At 40.3% G+C, this 21,053-nt stretch overlaps 1 protein-coding gene and 1 long non-coding RNA gene across 2 annotated transcripts in view; one reads left to right on the top strand and one right to left on the bottom strand.

Moving 5' to 3' along the window:
• The window catches only part of SLC9A2 (solute carrier family 9 member A2), a 34,356-nt gene extending 26,020 nt beyond the window's left edge, over positions 1–8,336 (bottom strand). Inside the window, exons 1-2 of the mRNA XM_063392634.1 lie at positions 7,583–8,336; positions 1,585–2,048 (exon numbers count right to left, since the gene is read on the bottom strand). Of these exons, the coding sequence (XP_063248704.1) occupies positions 1,585–2,048; positions 7,583–8,321 (1,203 nt within the window). The 5' untranslated portion in view covers positions 8,322–8,336. The remainder of the gene's footprint in view (positions 1–1,584; positions 2,049–7,582) is intronic.
• LOC134548162 (uncharacterized) overlaps positions 2,059–21,053 on the top strand; it is a 49,967-nt gene continuing 30,972 nt past the window's right edge. Inside the window, exon 1 of the long non-coding RNA XR_010079712.1 lies at positions 2,059–6,655. This is a non-coding gene — a long non-coding RNA (uncharacterized LOC134548162). The remainder of the gene's footprint in view (positions 6,656–21,053) is intronic.

Below are 21,053 nucleotides of genomic sequence, written 5' to 3'. Positions count from 1 at the left end.
TTCCTTTCACTCCTTCATAAATATATGTAAGGCCAGTGCATTACTGGACTGTCCCTACAGACTCCTCAGATTATTTTCCCTCTGTTAGGGCATCTGGGGAGGTAGGCCATAAGGAAACCTCCAGAGAAGGCAATAATGATGCCTACAGGAAAGCTATACATTAAATTGCCATGCCAGCCCCTATAAAAATGGTGGTTTAGATAAATTTGCCTTTGGGAAATAACACATATGAATATGCCAATGATCAGGATGCAGAGTTTTCCTAGCAAATCATGCTGTATTAACTGCTGCCCCAGTGGCTGACTTTGTCAATGAAAAAACTGATTTTTGTTGGAAAAATGCACCAAACAACACATTCTAAATAACCAGATACTTTTCCCCAGAAAAAAAATTTATATGAATAGACATCCATTGCACAAGTGGCTATTAGAGTGACTGGAGACAGACCCAGCCATGGCTGAACTGCTAAGCCTTTTGAAACTCAGTATGTACACCTATTTATTTACAGGACTGGATTAAAGTACCAGTTCAGCATTGGCAGGAAGCTTCAACCCTAAGCTAACGAAAAAAGCTAGGCTTTAAGGCAAGCCTGTAAGAGGAGATGTGATTCAGCTGACTGGATAGAAATAGATTCAGGTAAAGCATGCAGTGTAAGTGAAAAAATAATATAGTATTCCCACAGACACACAAGAATTTATCAGTATCAAGGCTCAGAATAAACTATGACATATACATGTGTTAAGCAGGTGAGGGAAAATTCATGAAAAGGGAAAAACAGGACAATTTTCATAGAATGAGACTGGAATAAGAAGACAGAGACAGAGACAGGAAAGTGCAGACCCAATTCATGAATCTTTCTGATCCTTCCACTATATGAAAAAATGGACTTCTATGTCTCACAAAACAGAAAGCATGCTGGACATGGTTGGCATGGGCAGGATTTCAAGGCATGGATAAATGGGAGTAGTGCCCCAGACAGAGTCATCAGGTACAAATGAGGGACACTCTGGGGAAAAATGGAATTTGCAGATTACTGTCCTCAGGTCAGCGCCACAACCACAGTTTAGCTAGTTAATGATTAGAAATTACTGCCTCCAGGTGGCTGTCATATCTCATCTGTAGCCTGGGATACCTGTATTGGTGGTTTCAGGGCAGTTCCAAGTGGATGGGCATATGCAAAAAGTTAACCTCTGCAAGGTCCTGTGCCATCTCCATGATTTGCCATCCTCCCCATGAACACACTGTGCCACCCCACACTGGCCCTTTCCCCTTCCTGTCCAACAACATTTCTGCAGGTGAGGAAAACCTACAGTTTCAGATCAGAGAAGTAACAGAATTACAAAGATAAAGAAACTGGAGTGATCAGTAGTAAAACCCCTACAGTAAATATGCTACCATTACTCTCATGTAGTAAGACTACTGTGGTTTCTAAATCTAAAGTTTAAGGAATTAGATAGACACACTAGCACTCCTTGACTTCCATGTAGTAGCAAACTGTAATAACCAGATATAGAGATACAATGGAGTGGCATGTAAACAATCATTCATCATTTTTATTAATTAATCATTTATCGAGTAACTTACCACAGTTATAGCATCATTCAGCAGAGACTCTCCAAACACCAGGATATAAAGCTGTTCATTGACATGGATATTTTCAAAGACGGCTAGCACCGCCACAGGATCCACAGCTGAAATGAGGCTGCCAAAGAGCAAATTCTGCAGCAAAGTGATATCAGTCAGACCAAATGCACTGATCTGGCAAATTCCATACAGGGAAATTCCAATGCCGATGGCATTCCAGAGTGTGCCCACCACAGCATACCAGAATATGGTACCAAAGTTCTCAAAGAACAGGCGAGTCGGCATAAAATATCCAGCGTCGAGGACAATAGGTGGCAACAGATACAAGAAAAACACATCACTGTTCATTACAGGTGGGGACTTCTCCTCTGCTCCAAAAATAATCCCACCAAGAAGCAATCCAACCAGAATAAGGAGACAGCTTTCAGGTACTATTGAGGGCAACTTGTGATAGAGATGAAAGCCTTCAAAGGAAATTCAAACAGAAGAAAGGGAAATGGTTACTTGTACAGAATCCATAGGATTATTCTGGATTCTGTTATTGTCATTTCTATACCAAACCAACAGCGATTGCAGAGCAATTTGATTTTCATTGCTCAGACTCAACTGGACATCCACAATGGATCAAGGCAAGTATGTTGGCTAGCATAGTTAATTCAACTGATTTGGTGGAGAGACAAATTAATAGCTAGACATTCCACTCAACAGCTAGACTGGACAGAGCAACTGTGTGCAAGGGTTCTCTCTGTGAAAGTGTGAGGCTTTTTTTTTTAAATGTGGAATCCTCCAGGAACACAATCCAAGCACTTCTCTAGGGTAAATTACATCTAGATAGAGAAAAAAAAACCAACATTTTTTTTTTAACCACTTCTTCCTCTCTGGACAGATGGACAGCTTCACAAAGGAGTTTAATGAGTACTTTAATTTCATTTTTACTTTTAGAGTCTCAAAGCTAGTGAGGGGAACTAGCACATGTGCCCTCCACCCAGACACCCATGATCACTTCCCCTACCACCAGGAAGAAGCATTTACAGATACAACCATTATTTTTAGAGGAGCCACCAAATTATTTCAAAAGAATCAACATGTTTTCCATAAATTGACAATAAGTTGTAGCCTGCATTATTATGTTCATTCTTCTGTATCATATGAATTGCAGTAGAGTCAAGGTTCTCTTATAAAAATCTCCAAAGTACTGAAGAAATTAATTTTAAAAGGTTTTAAATGAGGACTTAAGAGGTTAAATGTTACTTAGCCTTCTAAAACTCTCAAAGCCATGCAGCTTTGATTTAAAGATTCCAATTACTTAGAGAAGTTGGCTGTTTTAAGGATAATTCTGGTAATGAATGGGAAAAGTTTTGAGAAACTTAGTGTGGCCAATCTAATGGAATGATCAACCTTATGCACCAAGGTCACATTCCAGGTCCCAGCAATGCCAATCTTCTCCAGACTCCTCCTTATCTATATTTGGCCCATATAATTATATAGAAATTGATCCACACCCACAAGAGCCCACAATCCCTGCCTAACTAAAATGCATTTTAATTATTTTAAATGCGAGCTGCATGGAAACGCTGGGTGTGGTAATAACGGGCGTCTATTTCAGTAAAGCTATTTCAGTAAAAATCACACCTGTAGTGGAAACAGTTAAATTACTGCAATCTTGCTATAGTTTACATCCAGTTTCTCAGTTTCAGGGTTATGTGTCTTGCAACACCTATTTTGTTAATTCTCCTTTCATCATGGATTTTTCCCAGTTAAAAGAAAACTGAACTTATAATTAGGAAAAACAAATAGCTAAGAAGGAGCAAAAGGAAATTTGTCTTAATCTACGGTCTTTATACGTATATATTCTGTAACCATTAAAGCTATTTTTAAAAGCAGGCAGCTCAAGCTGCATTTTTTCCCTTTTTGAATGAACACAGACTGCTTTCAATAATTAGAAACACAGCCTATGTGGCTTAGTAGAAGGACTGCCAAATTCATTGCCTTTCTTCAAAACCAGAATCACCAATATTGGCAGAACAGGTAATGATCCTGGAAAAATCAAGAATTTGCAGTTGGAGACTTGACTCTTCACCTTTCAGCTACTTCCACATAAATATTTTATGATTCATCTTAATTTCTGCAGTGGCAGAAATAGAATTCCAATACAACGGTCAGGAAGTTTCCCTTGAATAAGTGGGTTTTGCAAAAGTTTTTTTAATTTGTTCAAAAGTAAATTTTAAATCATTTCCTCAACAAAAATTCAAGAGAAGGGAAATTTGTAAATGCAGTTTTTCACAAAAACAACAAAAAAATCCCAGCCACTTGTAATACAATGGCAATGAAATGTCTACTGTGAATAAAAAAAATTGAAATATTTTCTTTTCTTCTTTATAAATCACTCTGGAAAGTTCACAGCCTTTCAGAGATTTGGGATTCCACCTCATTCTTAAAGGTAATGAAAAGCCTCCCACTAAGTTAAATATGCTTTTCATTCATGTAAACAGCATCAAAACTCCTGGAAGACCTCCTGCCTACATGAAAAGTATTCAAGGGTGATTAGGGAGAGGCTATGGTTCCTGATTTGAAGGCAGAGAGCAACGATTTAGAATCCAGTGCATGTCAAGTCAGTAGCAGGTGCCCTGCCCAAGGAGGGACATCTTCCCTGCTCTGATGGATTCACAGCCACAGGGTCAGGATCACCCTGGGAGCAGATCCCCTGCAGTACAGGAACACTCAGACTTTCATGCTGAATGCAAGACTACAGCTACTTTCTTCTCCTCTGACCCTGCCCTTGGGCTTCGGGTTATGCAATGACTCAGCTCCAACAGCAGGGAAGATGTTTATTGAGTAAGCATCCTCCATATATCACGGCAAAAATGGCAGTAGGACACTTATCTAAAGTCAAGTTCATGTTTCAAGATAAAAGTCCTTAGAATACCAGTTTCCTTCTTTTTGGGGGGTGAATTCCAGTGCTTTCTGATGCTGGAAATACCACTGAATGAGTACCTCTGAACAGCTTAAACCTTCTTTCAGGAGAGCAGAGTTGGAAGAATATCAGCTCAGTTGCCAAAAGAAACACTTCTCATTGGGCATTTGTGATTAAACATAGAAATAACAGGAATCTGGATCGGTTATACAGTATTTTGTAGGTTTAATAGCACAAAAATTAAGCAAAACTGGGGATTATGTAGACTAGTCTTACTACTTAGAGACTCCAGCATATTCAGGTGCAATGGTCCCATCTAATGTACTCACGGAGTCCATCAGCATGTGAGTAACATACCTCTGGTATCAACACACAAAATAAGAAATAAGTAGAGGTAGTCACAAAATAAGACATTCAAGGCAATTTACTAGATTTCAAATTGTGCTCATGTCCTATGCTGGAAGAAAAAGCACCATGTTCCTAATGTTCTTGTCAAAATGTACCTTGTCAAAATGTTCAAGTTTTGCTTGACAACCTCAGGCTTTCCTTTTTTATGCTGCCTTTCTTGCTCCCTCTAAACCAAGCTTACAGTGATGTGATCACAGGCAGGGTCAGACAAACCTTTCAGGTAAATTCCCTATAAAAATTACCAAATTTTTATATTTTAAATTTTCCTGGAACATTTCAGCTCTAGTGAAACTGCACTTCTGTGAAAATATATTTGTTAAAAGATTCATAACTAGATGCTGCAGCTGAGTATTCTTTGGGATCTTCCACACACTGAGAGAGCTGCTGTTACACAGGACCCTATCTTCTGAGCTCTTCACAGCTGAAAAGACCTTAGGGATCTGTTCATAAAGGTCTGATACTCGGCAGTGCCAAATGTAAGCATTCAGTGCCTAGCCCCAGAAAGGAATTTGTGATGCCAGATTAAGCACCGAAGTTTCCTGGGCAGTGCAGGAGTCTCAAGGTGGATTTCATGCTGCCTGGCACGTCAGGGGCAAGATGCCTGTGCTGCACAGCAGGAAATGATGGGGAGAGGAATGTATCAGAAAGCCTCCTCTCTCAGAGGGCCCCTCTTAGGGCCACGGCCACTGAGTTGGGCTGGGAAACCCATCTCCATCCTTTTGAATCAAGACACATGGCTCACTCCTAATAACCAGTAGGACATGGCAGAGCATCATATAGGTATCTTGGTGGTTCAAAACTACCTATCTGGGCTACCTTCGATAGAAAAGAAGGCAAAAACCAGTGAGAATTTGATGTGGCATGTGACTTGGGAGCGATGGGAGCCTGACCTGAGAAGGTTTACCTGATGCACTCACTGGATAAGGAAGCACATACAGAGCTCCAGGAGCAAGAACTGGATGTTCCTAATTCCAGTCCTGGAGTCAGGGCGCCTGTAGATAGGCGTGGTGAAGCTGAGCACTGCCACACCTAGGGCCACTCCTGGATCTGGCCCTCATTGCTCCCTGCACACACACTGACAACAGCATGCCCTAGATTAGCCACACTTGCTTTCATTTGGTGTAACTGAAAGGATTTTAAAATTATGTGTTCTTCTTCACCTATGCTGTTTGCTCTCTTACTTACTAGAATCAGAATGGAAAAATAAATCAGTCAGGCAACTTCTTCTTTTTTTTTTTTTTTTTGTTTTAAACTTTTTAGATGCCTATGCACTAGCAAAATAGCATGATAGTTAGAATGTATCATTTTAAAGAAATTATATATTATTGTGTCTGTATGGGTATTTACACATTTCAAATGGCTTCCCTTTCAATAAAAACCTTTAATAAAACAGAAACTTTTTCAATAGTTTTAGCTTATTCAAGAGGTTTTACTTTATCTAAATTCAGAAGCCAGAGCAATTTTCAGTACTCAACAGGCTAAATTCTCTACCAAACTCTCTATTTCCTGGTTATTACAGCTCACAATATATTTCAATGTAACATATTTGACCTCCATCCTGATTCTGCAAACACCTAAATGCATCCTTAGGACTAAGCATGCACCTTCAATGCATTAAGACACATGCATCAGGATACATGCCTGCTTAATGGCTGCAACACAGTATTTCTGCAGAAAGTGATGATAGCAGACCAAGTTACTTGGTTGAAGGATCAGGCCCTCAAACTACAATGTTAGACATGGCAGGAGGTGAGTACAAATTTTTGGTTTTTTTCAGAATCCTAATTACCTGATCACCAACCAAATTGTGACACTGTCTATTTAAATGTCACAAGCAGAAGTTAAAAGTTTTAACTTTGATAAAAATGCTTTATTCAGAATGAGCATGATGGTATTTTTATTGATAATCTGTGCTGCAAAGTCAGAGTTCTGAATGAAACAACTGTAGTGTGGGTTAACTTACTTATTTTGTTCCCAGAGCTTTATTCCTTACATTATCTTCTAGGCAAGAAGATACAAAGTTCATAATTCATAGAGATTTACTGGATTTTATATAGCTATCTACCATGCCATTACCTGACATTCTTTAGATTACTATGCTGTACTCATTTCTCTGTTTGGGACATAGAAGCTAACTAAAAACATGACATATAAGCTGCGCAAAACTCAGTGGAACTATGCAATGCAAATGTTTTCCACATGAGGGAAGAGGTGGCCTTTCTTACTCTTACAGTGCTGTCTTTTATATTTTTCTCGGGACGTAAGTGAATGGAAAAGCAGAGTAAGGAGAAGGCATACTTTACCCTCATAAATATTTGCTTTTCATCGATCCGTTGTTCTGCTTTGAGACTGTCATTATACCCGGTGTTATTTTAAGAAAAACAGGACCGTGCTCAAATGACAGCAGGGCGATCACGAAAAAGTCAGTCATGCACCGGGTGAACTCCGGGTTTTACGGTCCTCCTGTCCCGGGGTTTACCAATCTCTTTTCTCCTCCGCACCTTTCCTAACTGAGAGGACCCCGACTCTTTCCAGCCGGGTCCCGCCCGCTGATCCCGCTCCGCGGAGGAGCATCAGCCCCGTCCGTCCGCCCCGCGCCCCCGGCCCGCCCCAGCGCCCGGGAGCGGCGGCCCCGCCAGGTACGGGCAGGGAGGGATCGCCCACGGCCCCGCTCACCGATCTTGGCCAGGGAGGCCAGCAGGATCCAGAGGGTGATCTCGAAGGGGATTTGCACGTGGGGGTAGTCCAGGGTGAAGACGTGGAGCCGCGTCTCCTCGAAGGCGGTGCCGCTGGGGCTCGGAGGGGTGCCGGTGCCCATCGCCGCGGCGCCGGGCAGCTGCCCTTCCGAGGTGGCCCGCGCCTCCGCCGCGCCGGCCGCCAGCGCCGCCAGCACGGGCAGCAGCGCGGGCAGCGGCGGCAGAGGCGCGGCGGGGCGCGGGCGGCGGCCGCGGCTGCCCATGGCGCTCCCGCTGCGCTGCCCTAGAGCCCCGCGCCGCCCGCCGCCACCATCCCCGCGCCGCGGGCACCTGCCGCCGCCGCGGCCGCCGGCCCCGCCTCCTCCCCGGTGACTGGGCGAGTCCCGGCCGGCGCCGCCGGCCGCCCGCCGCGCTCCGCTCCCCCCGGGCCGCCCCCGGGCCGCCCCCGCGGGGCCAAGCCGCGGGCGGCCCCGCCGCGGCCGCCCCCGCCGCCCCCGGGTCCGGCCCGCCGCCCGGGCGGGAGCCTGCCCGAGCTCCTGAGCGCAGCCGCCGGCAGGGGCTGCGGGGGAGCCGCCCTCGGGGACCCCGGCACGGCTCCTGCCCCGGCACCTGCGGGGATGAGCGGGGCTGCACAGCCCGGGGCAGAGCCGGGGGCTGCTCCTGTAACTGCAGATCACTCTGAGAGACAGATATGTATGCAGTCGTATGAATACATACATACATACTTATATAAACTCATCGAAAGTGTTAACACACTCTATATGCATACACCTGTGGATACGTGTACAGCCTCTAGACACATGTGTCTAACAGCAGTTTAGGGACTAGATATTTGCATGTACATCTACACACGTACGTGTAAATGTGTGTGTACTAATACATATACATATACATATACATATACATATACATATACATATACATATACATATACATATACATATACACATACACATACACATACACATACACATACACATACATATACATATACATATACATATACATATACACATACACATACACATACACATACATATACATATACATATACATATACATATACATACACATACACATACACATATACATATACACAATAAATCTACTATTATATATTATAGTATAAATAATATATAGTATATAATATTTTATAAATAATATATATTGTATATTGTATTACATATTATGTATAATTAATATATAATGAATATACATTTTTATAACATGTAACATATTATATATATTTTATATATACGTTTTATAATATATAATGGTAATATTACATATACATGCATATGAATGTTTATATATGTGTATGTATTATTAAAGTAATTTTTACACATGTATATGTGTGTACATATGCACATATTTACATGTGTGTGTAATATATGTATTTTGCCATTACCAAATGCAGAAAAGGTGCTTCTATCACATATATGAAAGAGCATTTTGTTCACAATAATTAAGAGTAAAACTCCATTAATTTGGAGAGTTAAAAGAATACACACTATACATAAATGCAAGTAGGTTCATATATATGTATATGCTTGATATAGAATATAGATATTTTTTATTCTATGATATTATAGCTACATGGTATATTATTTATTTAATATATAAAATAATATATAATATATTGTCTATATGTTTCTCCCTCTCAAACATGTGATAGACACAATCCCATTTCTGTTGATCTAGAGATATACAGTCTGTTAATTTAGGCAGTTTAAAGTGCACACTGTATAAGCATATGTGATTGCTCATACATATATTCTCATATATGTGTATATAAATATAATAATACTGATAATATATTTATGTGTGTCAGTGTGTGTTGCAAATATTGAACATGTGATTGGCAAAATCCTTTTTCTAAAGGCAATGGGATCTGATTCCTTCAGATACTGCTGAACACCACATTTCTGTATTTCCTGAAAGAATGGAATCTCACCCGTGATTTACTCATGAGTTCACCACTTATGAGTAAGACACTATTCCAAAGCTCAAACTCATAAAATCTTTAGAGCACACCATTCTCATGCCTCTATAGAAAAGCGTGTCTTTCTTGCCTTCCAAGAAAACTAAAGCAGGAAGTAGGAGTTATTTTTTCCACAAATTTATCAGTGGCTGTTTCTGTAGGGTGTTAAAGTTCAGAATAAATTAGCTGAATATCTGTAGTTGTCATTTACCTTCAGAACCTGAAGAAAGAGCACAAAGCCTGTGGTTTAAATGACAATTTTTAAGACATTATATTAATAAAAACATTGTTCTTTTTTTATGTACAACTCAGTTAGGAAAACATGTTTTAATATCAAACAGATATATACACCATCTAATTCTCTAGCTTGATGCAATATCTTCATACCTTTTTTTATTTCTTTTATTAGATTCTCTGATATAGGAGAAATACGTAAATGTTGCCAATTCTGAGGAAATTGCGTTTATGTGGAAAAGAAATACAAAAAGAAAAGGGTCTTTCAGTTTTGAATCTCCTTGTCCCAGTCAGACCATCCATAAGAAGAGAAGTCTAACCCTCAGGTGAAGATGATAGCACTATTTATTATAAATAATAAATTTAATTCAGTCTAAAATTACAAGATCTAATGTAAATTACAAGATGTAATAGTACTTGCATGTCTCATTTTATGACCCTTTTCTGCAGATGAAGAAAAGTTTTCTGAAAAGTGTAGTTATGAAAGCATCAATACCTGTTCTCCTAGGATCCTTTCTAGTTATCTACCTGCAGGACGCTGCCCTGAACTGGGACTGATCTTCAGTAGTGTCAAGTGTTGGCTAGAGCAAGCTGTCCCACCCACCCTTTTCTCTAATATCACCTCATCATTGTGATCTGTGCTGGAATTCATACCCCCATCCAATAACAGCCAAAATAGACTGTGGAGCAGGGAGCTGAGCCCCGGTGCAACAGCCCTGCAGGTGCACCAGCCAGCAGATCAATGTTTGGAAATGCGCGAACAGCCTGAGGAATTTCACTTTGCCATAAGAGAAGAAGGAAGACTGAGTGGGAAAAGAATGAGTCATACAAAAGTGGAGGAAGGTGTCTTCTCATGGAAAATGTTTGTCATTGCTGGCCTGTTCATTACAGGCAGTGAGGGATGACAGAGCACGGCTGCTGCATGCTGGCAGAGACAGAGATGCTTCAGCACCCGGGTCATGCACTTTTAGTCACAAAGTTTCGCCCACACACGGGATAACAGACCCTTCCTTGGGGCACCATCCATTTGCCATTATTTGTCCTCTTAATCTCCTCAAATCCAAAAATAAAAGGGTACAGACAGCAGAGATACCTCTAACCCTGACACTGCTGGGGGTCTGGTTAATAGGCTTTCTTTTTATATTAAGAAAATGGGAAGTTGGTAAATGGGAACTTAAAAAAAGAAAAAAAAAAAAAAAAGGGGAAAGATGTCCTTAATCTTGAGCCTGAAGGCTTACATGCCAGTAATAAAAAGGGAAATAATGCATTGACACAGATCCCAAAACTCTGAGATAACAAAAAAAAAAAAACAAAACAAAAAAAAAAAAAAAAAAAAAAAAAAAAAAAGGGAATTGAGATTATTATTAGAGATGATAGTCTATTATTACACCAAAGTAATATGTTTTATGGATGGATTGTATAGATGAGAATATCCCACTATTTGAATAGGAATTGCTTTTACAGAATGGCGTGATGGAGCAGGGGAGGGCACCCTATTTGACTTTGGACCTAGCTGAAAGGGTTGCAGTGAAGCTCAGCATGGTATGAGGTACTGAAGTGCTTGTGAAGATTCTGTCAATATTTTGACACGTGCCGCTTTTCATTGCCGCCAGCCCTGGTCCCACAGATGCTCAGGGTTTCACCACAGGTGGGAGGTCTTTGAATGCAGGCTTTGCCTAGGACAGCAGGATGGGGTGTGATATTCCTATTGCCTCCCCAGGCAGGCTGTGTGAGACTGCAGCAGCAGCTTCACTGCCCTCCGCTGCCCCTCGCACTGTGCCAGCCCCGCAGGTGCCTGTGCAAGAAGCAGCTTCTCCCGAAGCCGTGAGTGGGGACCTCGCCATACAGCGAAAAACGTCCCTGAGCTTCACAGCAGCCCAGAAAGGGGAGGGAGGGGGCTCGGGAGGGCTGCAGGGGAGACGTGAAGGTTGTTCCTGGCGCCGCGGTGTCTCGTCATGGCTCTGCGCCTGACAGCTCAATGCATCTGCTTCCACCTGAGAACAATTTTCTGTCAGGTCGCTCCGCACCATTTCAGTGACAGCACAAACAGAGAGCACGTACGCCGCACTTGCCTGATTCCAGCTGATCCGAGGGGACCTTCCCGCAGTGACCCCTCCCCGCCGTGCCATCTGCGCCCGCTGTACTTTCATCTCCCTAATTCCGCTGGCAGGCACTGTCTGTTTTACCAGGGACAGCGCTAACAGCACTTCACGTGACAAAGCGCATGCTACTTCATACACCGAGATGTAACTCACATGATTCCGTTTGTGTACCTTTTAATCCGTTTATTGATTATAGCTGGAAATTGCTACCAGAGCAAGGCACTGCCCGGGGTACCCACAGAACGCTGCTTGGGAAGGGGAGGCATTGGCAGATACACCACACATGTTTGCAGTAGCTTGAATGGTTCATACAGCTGTTAGGACAGTTTAGTTTTACTTTTTTTGGAGCAGGCACTGGGACTTTCTATCGGAAGCATGGCTTTGATTTGTGGGGTTGTATGTTGTCTGCGTTTATTAATTCAGCTTTATCTATTAAGTAGGAAAGATCAATCCACTGCTATTATAAAAATTTGCATTCACAATATGAGTAGTTTGAAAACAATGAGAATTTTCACTGTAGCATATATTTAGCTCCATATTTTAAGGATTCCCTAAAAATCATGAATTTATATTTTCATACTTGATGTTCTGACCTGTCTTGGTCATCAGAGAAGCATTCTGGAATGTTAATGTGACTATTTCAGTAACTGGATCTCCTACAAGAAATGTTATAGGTCTTCTCTTGTAAATATGATCAAAAATCAAAATGTGTGGAGGGAAAATCATAAACATATTAATAAATATTTGGCCATAATTGTCATTGTTGTTCTGGTTTGACAGAAAATTTTAGCAGATATATATATATATTCTACTGCTGATGTTTTATTTTGATGGAAATTAGCCATGTAGAAAGAAGCTTACTCTTGCATACTTCTCAAATTTTCCCTGACACAGTCCATATAGAAGTATTGTAAAATCTGTGCTCCTTGTTCAGAAGAAAAGTATAAATTTCACCACTGTTCCTAGTGAGTTCTCTAAACAGCCAAAGACTTTTTCCAGTTTTCTCCAAAAGTATTTTCCCGTATCTCACAGGAAACTTAAACACAGACCACCTTTCTGAAATACATTGGTGTGTTACTAAAATAAATTTGTTTAAAAATCTAGTATTTCCATTAGAAAAGGAATCATGTTTCTGGGCTATGTCAGCCAAAGAGATGGTTTGTCATGATGTCTGCAGCTGTATGGAAATCACAATTACACAAGGAAAGCCTGTGCCCATAGTACATGCAACCATGATGTTCCAGGAGTTAAGTGAAAACATACACCTAAGAGGGGACATAGATTTGTTTTTCACTTGTTTAGAAGTAGCCTCATTGAATATTTAAAGATTATAACATATAAACATGCTTGACTGAGAGTGGTTTTCTCTGGGAGTGGGGGCTGGTCACTCACCTACCTGCATTATGTTAACAATCATTTCTCAAAACCTATTCTATTAGAGGTTTGATTCTTTTTATAATGGCTGTGTCATCAGGGCCTTGGATCTGTCTCTAAACCATTAATTAGTGAATGAATATCTCAACTATCAAATGATTTATTATCTGAAATCAATAGTCCATTGAGGATGTGTTTTTCCACAGACCTTTCCAGACTGCTTAGCAACCATCCCCATAAACCAGGTCCACCAGAGGCATTATACCTTGCTCATGCAGGCACTTTAATGGCAGCAATTTAGCTCTGCAGGTCTGAACTTTGGTTAGCCATTTTAATGCCCTTGCTCTGTCAGCTGTTGTGTCTGCACAACTTGTTTTATTTAATTGGAAAGAGTTGAGAGAGGGGACAGGTATCATCAGCCACCTAATATTCAGGACTCCAGGAATGGTAGCAGCAGCAGATTGTCTGTTTACAGATGCAGAACATGAGGAAGGGAGCATATCTATTTTTTTGTAATCTTCAAAAGCAGCCCCATAAATGAAGTGCTGAATTCAGAGTGATAAACTCTGCTTTTCTGGGGTTTCCTTAGGCCACAGTCAGCATCAGTCACAACACCAGTCACAGTTATTCCAGCATGAAGCCCTGAAAGAGCAATGTGTTGCTGCTTCTGTGGATTACAGGCAACCACCTCCCCAAAGCCAGGCCTAATCTGAGTATCAGAGTAATTGCACCCATGTGAACACTCTCCTAAAGACTTTTCCTAGGGCTTTCCCCATTCAGCAGGTGTGTACACAGCACTCTGCTCACCATGAGTAAGCATCTCTAGCAGATTCAACCAGGAAGCCCTGGAGAGCTTTTTGTGCCTCATACCAAATAACAGAGAGGTTTTAGCAGCACTTCAGGGCATCAGAATTAAATATCACCCCAAAGAACAAAAAAGAGACCTGTTGTAAACTACTGTGGGAAGGCTAAGTGATGTTTCTAGCTCCAGAGGGACATGTATAACCCAGGAAGACTAAAAACCCAGGTAAAGTGCCCTTCTGTTCATAAGACAGGCAAAATCAAGAGGACTTGCCCAGAGAGTGATTTTACTGGGCTTTTTTCTTACTACTTCTGTTTCAGGTGGTCTGGATATCACTGAATAATTACCTTGTTGGGCAAATTTGCTGAAAATCTAGAATTCAAGGTGACAGGCTGGTCTCCTTCTCTTAAGGCTTAGAACAATCTAATTGTTTAATAGCTAAGCAACATGTTTAATGTTTAAACAGTAAATCCCCTCTTTAGCTCACTCTGCACCAGGACACTTAGTCATTGAATGATTTCTGAGGCTGTGTCCCCATGCTGGCTGTCAAAAGTAGCCACTGTTCTCCAACTTAGCACCTGTCACTGCCATGAATACAGAAATACTAATTTAAATGTTTAACTTTGGGGGCAAAAAAGTTAATGACTAAAAGAACGTCTCCAGTTTTACCCTTACAATGCCATTAACAACAATGAGAATTTTCCTTTGAAAGCAAAGACAGATAGATTATGGCAGATACCATAAACATATTACTTAATGCTTTTCCATGAGTTCAAGTGTTGAAATTGGAGGCTGAAGTGATTCCTTTAGTGCTGTAGCCCATATTTACAACTCTTACAACCTTTGAAGCAGAGATGTGTAACCTCTGTTTGCAAAGGGCAAAGTAAAGGCTGACCCAGTCCTGCTAGGCAACATTTCTGACTCAGTCTTTGCCACTAGATCAGTGGCAAAAGTGTGTTGAACAAGCGCTGCTTTCAAAAATGCGGAGGACTTGTGGATGTTTTCCCCGCAGAAGTTTCATTTTTTAAAAAAAGTTACAATGTTTCTCAAGCAGCTCTGAAGCAAGCAAAAAATGTGTGGAGGCTGTGCCCTGTCTTGAAGGAAATCAACTAGCACCTTATTCTCAGTTAAGCACAGCCTAAACTCTGCTTCCCCTTTCACCAACACGAGCTGGTTTAAATAGGTACTGCAGGTCACATTTCAGCCCTTGATAAGGACTCTTCTAAGAGGACTCACACCTTAAGCACGAGTCTAGAAATATCTTCTGGGATGCCTACAGAAAGCCATCCTGAGGCAGTGATGAAGGTCAGGGGATAATAGTAGCCGGAACAGCATTAATATGTGGTGTAGGGAGCTCTTTATCCCATGGCTCCTTTCTCACCTGTACCTTGTTTCTGACACCCTCTTGTTTCTCCTCTTTATCCCAAGAACCCACCTGCAAAATACAAATTAATGCACCCAGTGCTTCCTCAGGTCATCACTAGCTATGAGGAACCATCCTTTAGCAAAGGCATAAAAACCTACCTTAGATTCTCTACAAACCTCAAAGCTGATTCTGTCATGAGTGATGGTGTATGTATCCCACTGAAGCCAGGGAAGTGTTCCTGACAGCTGAAGTAGCCTCAGTACAAAGTAGGTGGTTTTTAATTGTGAATTGCTGCAGTGGTCAGCCAGCAAAGTGAGCGTCTGTACACTTACTAATACTGTGCATGCAGGACTTAAATAGTAACCATATGTTATCTAGGAACAAAAGCAACCTATAATAGGTAGTAATTTTTATAGACTGTTCGGATATATAAATTTCTGTTAGGGTTCAGAAATAGGCATTTCAAGAGTTGATTTTTTTTTTACTGGCTTTCTGTTTTGTTTATCTCTGCTCAGTGTTCCATTACTTACTTCTCTTTATCCAGCCTAGCCACTGAAGTCAATTAGCTATTGTTGCATCTCTTATGTCACTATATTTTCACTGCAGAATATTCACAAACCCTTGCAGAATCCTCAAGTGCTATCTCAGCTGCTTGGCTCTATGACCAGTAGGCAGCTGCTGTGAACACAGGTTTTACACTTGACTTGGTGGAGTTCAGCTTTAAATTTTACACAGAATGTTATGTGTGGTTTCTTTTCAATAAAAATCAGTCCAGTTCATTGTTCCTATGATTCATGTGTAAAAAATAAATCTTCTTCACCTCTTCATATAATCCTGTCCTTGGGAAAGTTAGCACAAAGCAATCAGGTAAGAAATAAAAGAAAATCATTCATTCATTCAAGAGGACATATCATGGGAAAGTCCACCTTTCCCACTGCTTCTTAAAGAGGTGGTTTTTTTGGTAGAATAGTCAGAGAGGCTGTGGGAGTTAGAAAAAAGCCTCTGATTTGAAGACACCCTGAATTTAGAGTCAAAAGCACTACGGCTGTTAAATTCCACCTCTTCCTCCAGAGATAAAGGGTACAACATTCAGCTGCACAAGAAGCCCTCCCCAGCCCAAAGCCTGGGTTTTGGCACTTCTAAAGTGGAATAGCATCAGTGTGCGGGGTTAGGAGAGCAAAGTTGCAGTGCTTAGAGCGCACAGCAGCCAGGCATCAAAATCTTTGGGTTTTTTTCCTAGACAGAGCCTTCTCATTATTTCAAAGATGGTATTATTGAACCCTACGACTCATTTAACATTCCAAATGAGTATCAAGAAATACTCTCATATTCTTGAGTTGAGTACAACATTTTCATTATCAGAGTTTTCCAAATGAAAAAAATAAGAAAAGTAATAGCAAAAATTGCTGATATTATAAAACTTCTCAAAGAATTTATATGGCATTTTAAACTGGGAAGATGCATACAGGAGCTTTGAGGAACAGAAAATGTGGACACTTCTTTTTAAAGTTTTGAGAAGAGTGGAAATTTTTGTTAACAAACAAATGGTTTCTCATTGGTATAGAAACAAACTGGATACATTGCCATAATGAGGAAGATGTCAGATTTTCTTTGTCTCAGTGAAATTATTTCAGTTAACTTTCTCAGCATTTGACAAAATTTTAAATGCAAGATATATATAACGTACCACTGAAAAGATCTGATGAATATTTTCAGCATTGACAATCCTTTGGTAATCACAGTATCACTGGCTCCCACACCCCATACCCTTTTCATCTACCTATACCCTGGTTTTGATTATACTCAAACACTAATAGTTTAGTAGAGAATAAATTTACTGCTTCTCCAGTAACTATAGACAGCCCCTTTTCCTTTTACATGTATTTAGTATCTATATCAATACATTTACACACAAACACGCATGCACATAGATATGCACATATAAATGAGTATAATTTTATTTATATTTTATATATTTTCCATGTAATTAGCTCTAATAAACAGTCCTACATCTGAAATTAATTTTCCCTTGTTTCATGATTGCAAATCTTGCAAATAGAATCTGCTCCTGTATTTATAAATCATTTCAGCCAGGCATAGATACTTAAATGTTAGAGTTCTCAGCTTAGTTGCAAGCATTTAAAAGTCATAACAAAACAGTAAGATTTGATCACACAATTATATGTGGGCACCAAAATGTGAATGTACTTTTTAATCAGAGAAATGGCTACACAGGGGAAAACAAACAGCAAACAAAAAACCCTAGGAAGAAAAAAAAGAAACATCAAAAAACGAACAGAAAACTATACCCTGAAGAAAACCATCCTAAGTACTTTAACAGAAAAGTGAAGAGAAATGGTAAAGTGTGTCCAATGCCTACAAGAAACAAATCTACTCATAGAAGCCGTGTTAGGATAGCATTACTTTATTGAGAAGATTGTATCCATTTCCTTGTAATTTAACCCGCCTCTGATTACTTTCTTACGCAACAGTCTCTCTTGGAACGTTGGGTCATGGAAAAAAAAGGTGGAGCAGTTATATTCACAGTCATTAACTACCAGTATGTTTTTAACTCCTCCTGTGTGACACTCCTTCTATACCTTCTGAGGAAGGAACACACTGCCAAAATACAGAATTAGCAAAATTTTTAACATAACTTGCAACAAAGTTTATCACCTCTTGATACTTAGAAATAAGTAAATCCCCTTTTCTATTTGCAGGTTCCCTGGGAAACACCTGTTCTGAGGAGAGGAGCAGAGGCTGTAGATCTGTCCTGTGCAATTAACCTCTGCTTGTCTTGTGGTGAAGTGAAATTGTCACATAAGCAGTTTGGTTCTCATCTCAGCTAGACCAGCATGTTGATGCCAGTCAAATGGCAGCAAATGGCAGCAAATACCATCCCACAGTGTTTGAAATAAACCAGAGCAGTTGTTTACTAGAAAAACCTTAGAGAGAAAAGAGGAATCTGTTCTAACCTGTGTTTTCTACTGCAGAAGTCAAAGACCTTGAAACTCGAAGTGTATGAAGTCCAGTAGTGAAGAGCTAACAAATTTTTGATCCTCCATACAGTCCAGTCCTAGCAGCAGGATTCCCAGACTAGCTCAGTACCACACACGTGTGTGCAGATGCATTCTTAAGGCAAAACAGATGAGCTTCTTAAATGAACATGGGCTTGGAGCTCACAATGGAGATGATGATACAGCTGCTCTGATTCTATATATTGCTTTTTTAGAGACTATGCTCTAAAGCATCTTGGTACAGAACTAGAGTAAAAAGTATCAGCATGTTTTTTAACAACTGCTCTCAAATTCAGCCCTAGCAGCACATAATATATGTTCAGATGCTGGTCTAAAAAAAACCAAAATCTCTTAATCTCACTTCAAATCCTTAGAAAAATGTAATCATAATTTTATTTTTAGGGTGCCTCATCTGTTCTGTAGCAATGGCACCCTGGGATCTATTCAGGGCTCCTGGAAAGCAGCAGGCACTTCAGAAAGGTCTGCTTGTTGCTGCCCAGGCCCATCAATCATGCCTGTAGATGCTGCCTCCTAGAGCTGAGCACAAGAGACGCCCCGCCTTGATAAGCTGGGCACACATCTGAAGCCAAAAGTGGTGAATTCAAATCCCACATTTGCACACAGCTACTATTACAATATCACAGGCCAGCCTAGGCAGGGTGCCTACTCCTTCGTGGCTCATTGCAGGTACTTCTTTTCCTGAAGATTGTCTTACTGTACTGAGAGCATGAGTTTTGACCCTTGCTAAGAAACTTGTAGGTGTGCGCATTCTCCAGGTATTTTCCAGTTGACTACTCACTAGAGGGGAGTTGTGGATGAGCGTCTGGAGTAGATGACCCCCAGAGGTCCCTTCTCAACCATTCTGTGGTTTGTGACAGTAAGGGATTTTACTATCACCACTGTAGTTGTTGCCTCTCTGGGAGCATTAGATGAAGCCTTCTCTCCTGGGACTGAGACTCAGGATTCTGTCACCTGTATCACATTAAAATAGGATGAACAGTGAGATACAAATTGCCAAAATCACAAGGGTCAAAAGAATGGCAGGTTCAGCTGCAGTTTTTGGAAACAGGCATAATTGTTATGATTCAGAGCTGGCACTGAACAGAGAAGTTGGCTTCCAACTCAGGAGGTCACTCAAATTCTGGGTTTGAACTGTCCAGTTTACCCTGAGAAATCATACCCAAATGCTTCTGTGTAAGGCCAAAACCAGAAAGTATGTAAGTCTCCTCACTGTAGAAAATCAAGCAATTGACCAAACCAGCAATTACTGCAGGATCCAGATAATCTCTACATACAGAGAGAAGTTTGGGGCTGTTTGAAGAGAAAATCCTGCTTTTTTAAATTCAGTTGCAAAAAAGTCCAAATCCAAATATGATTTCACCCTACATTATGCTATTGTCAGTGTGGAGATTTTTTGGTTATAGATAAGGATCATCCAGAGTTTATTGCAAAGTTTATTTTGTAGTAAGCCTGTAGCAGCAATTAAAGTTCCAAAACAGTTTTCACATACTAGTAATTTAAAGAAAAGTACATCTCTGAAGATGTAATTTTCCATTTTTAATCTCTATCCAAAGATATTCATTAACTTTGAGCAAATTCCTGTCAAACAGTTATAATTGTATGAAAAAGATACTTTTGCAGATGTATAAAAAGATGCCTGCTGACTTTTTCCTTTCTATTCTATAAGATAAGCCAAAAGAGATGACCTCTAAAGACTGGTACATAAATAACAGCTCAGGAACTCGTTCATAAATGCACTATAAAATTTAACTGGAAAAGAACTAAATTATAAATTGTGTATGCTGGGTAATAAGAATGCACAGTAGAAAGCAGCAGTAAGATATTTTGATTCCTTCCAAGTCACAACCTCCTTCCTAAAATGATACCTGAGGTCACAAAGCCAATACATATGGAAACTCAGTTTTGGCTCAGATGCCAGAGCATATTGTAGCTATGTACAATATTACAAAAGTTCCTTTTATAATTATGTCAAGCAACCTAAAAAAATTTTCTTATCACAACGTAGGATAACAATTAGCAGAAAAAGATTATTCTTTATATAGAATAATTCTATGTGCTATTCTAACATAGAATTAATTTACTTAACATATATACTCCTTCAGGAATAGTCTTTTCTTGGTTTATATTTATCATAGTGAGTGGGTATTTGGTCTCCTTTAACATATAGAGGTCTGTGTAGGATCATGATACATTGAGGAAAAGAAATCTTTCCTCTAACATACTACCCAGCTATACCTCATATCCTGACCACTGTGCACAAATATTTGTCAGACTCATGCAGAGAAAATATCCAGACATAATTTCCCAGCAGTCAATGAAGATCTTCACCAGGATAATTAATTATATATAGAAGATATATCAATACTTCCATCATACCTGGCAGCATATAGTCCTAAAAAGGCAGCCATAAATATTTGGCTTTCCTCTGAAATTTGTATAAGCACACCATAATATTTATGAAATCTATAATGTATGAAAACTGGGATAGGTTTAAATCTTTACACTTTGTGTATCTTGATATTCTTAAACTGACAGACCAAGTACACAATTAATA

The sequence above is a fragment of the Prinia subflava genome, chromosome 3 (genome assembly GCF_021018805.1).
Source record: "Prinia subflava isolate CZ2003 ecotype Zambia chromosome 3, Cam_Psub_1.2, whole genome shotgun sequence".
Lineage (NCBI taxonomy): Eukaryota > Metazoa > Chordata > Aves > Passeriformes > Cisticolidae > Prinia > Prinia subflava.
This window is presented reverse-complemented; position numbering and strand designations above follow the sequence as displayed.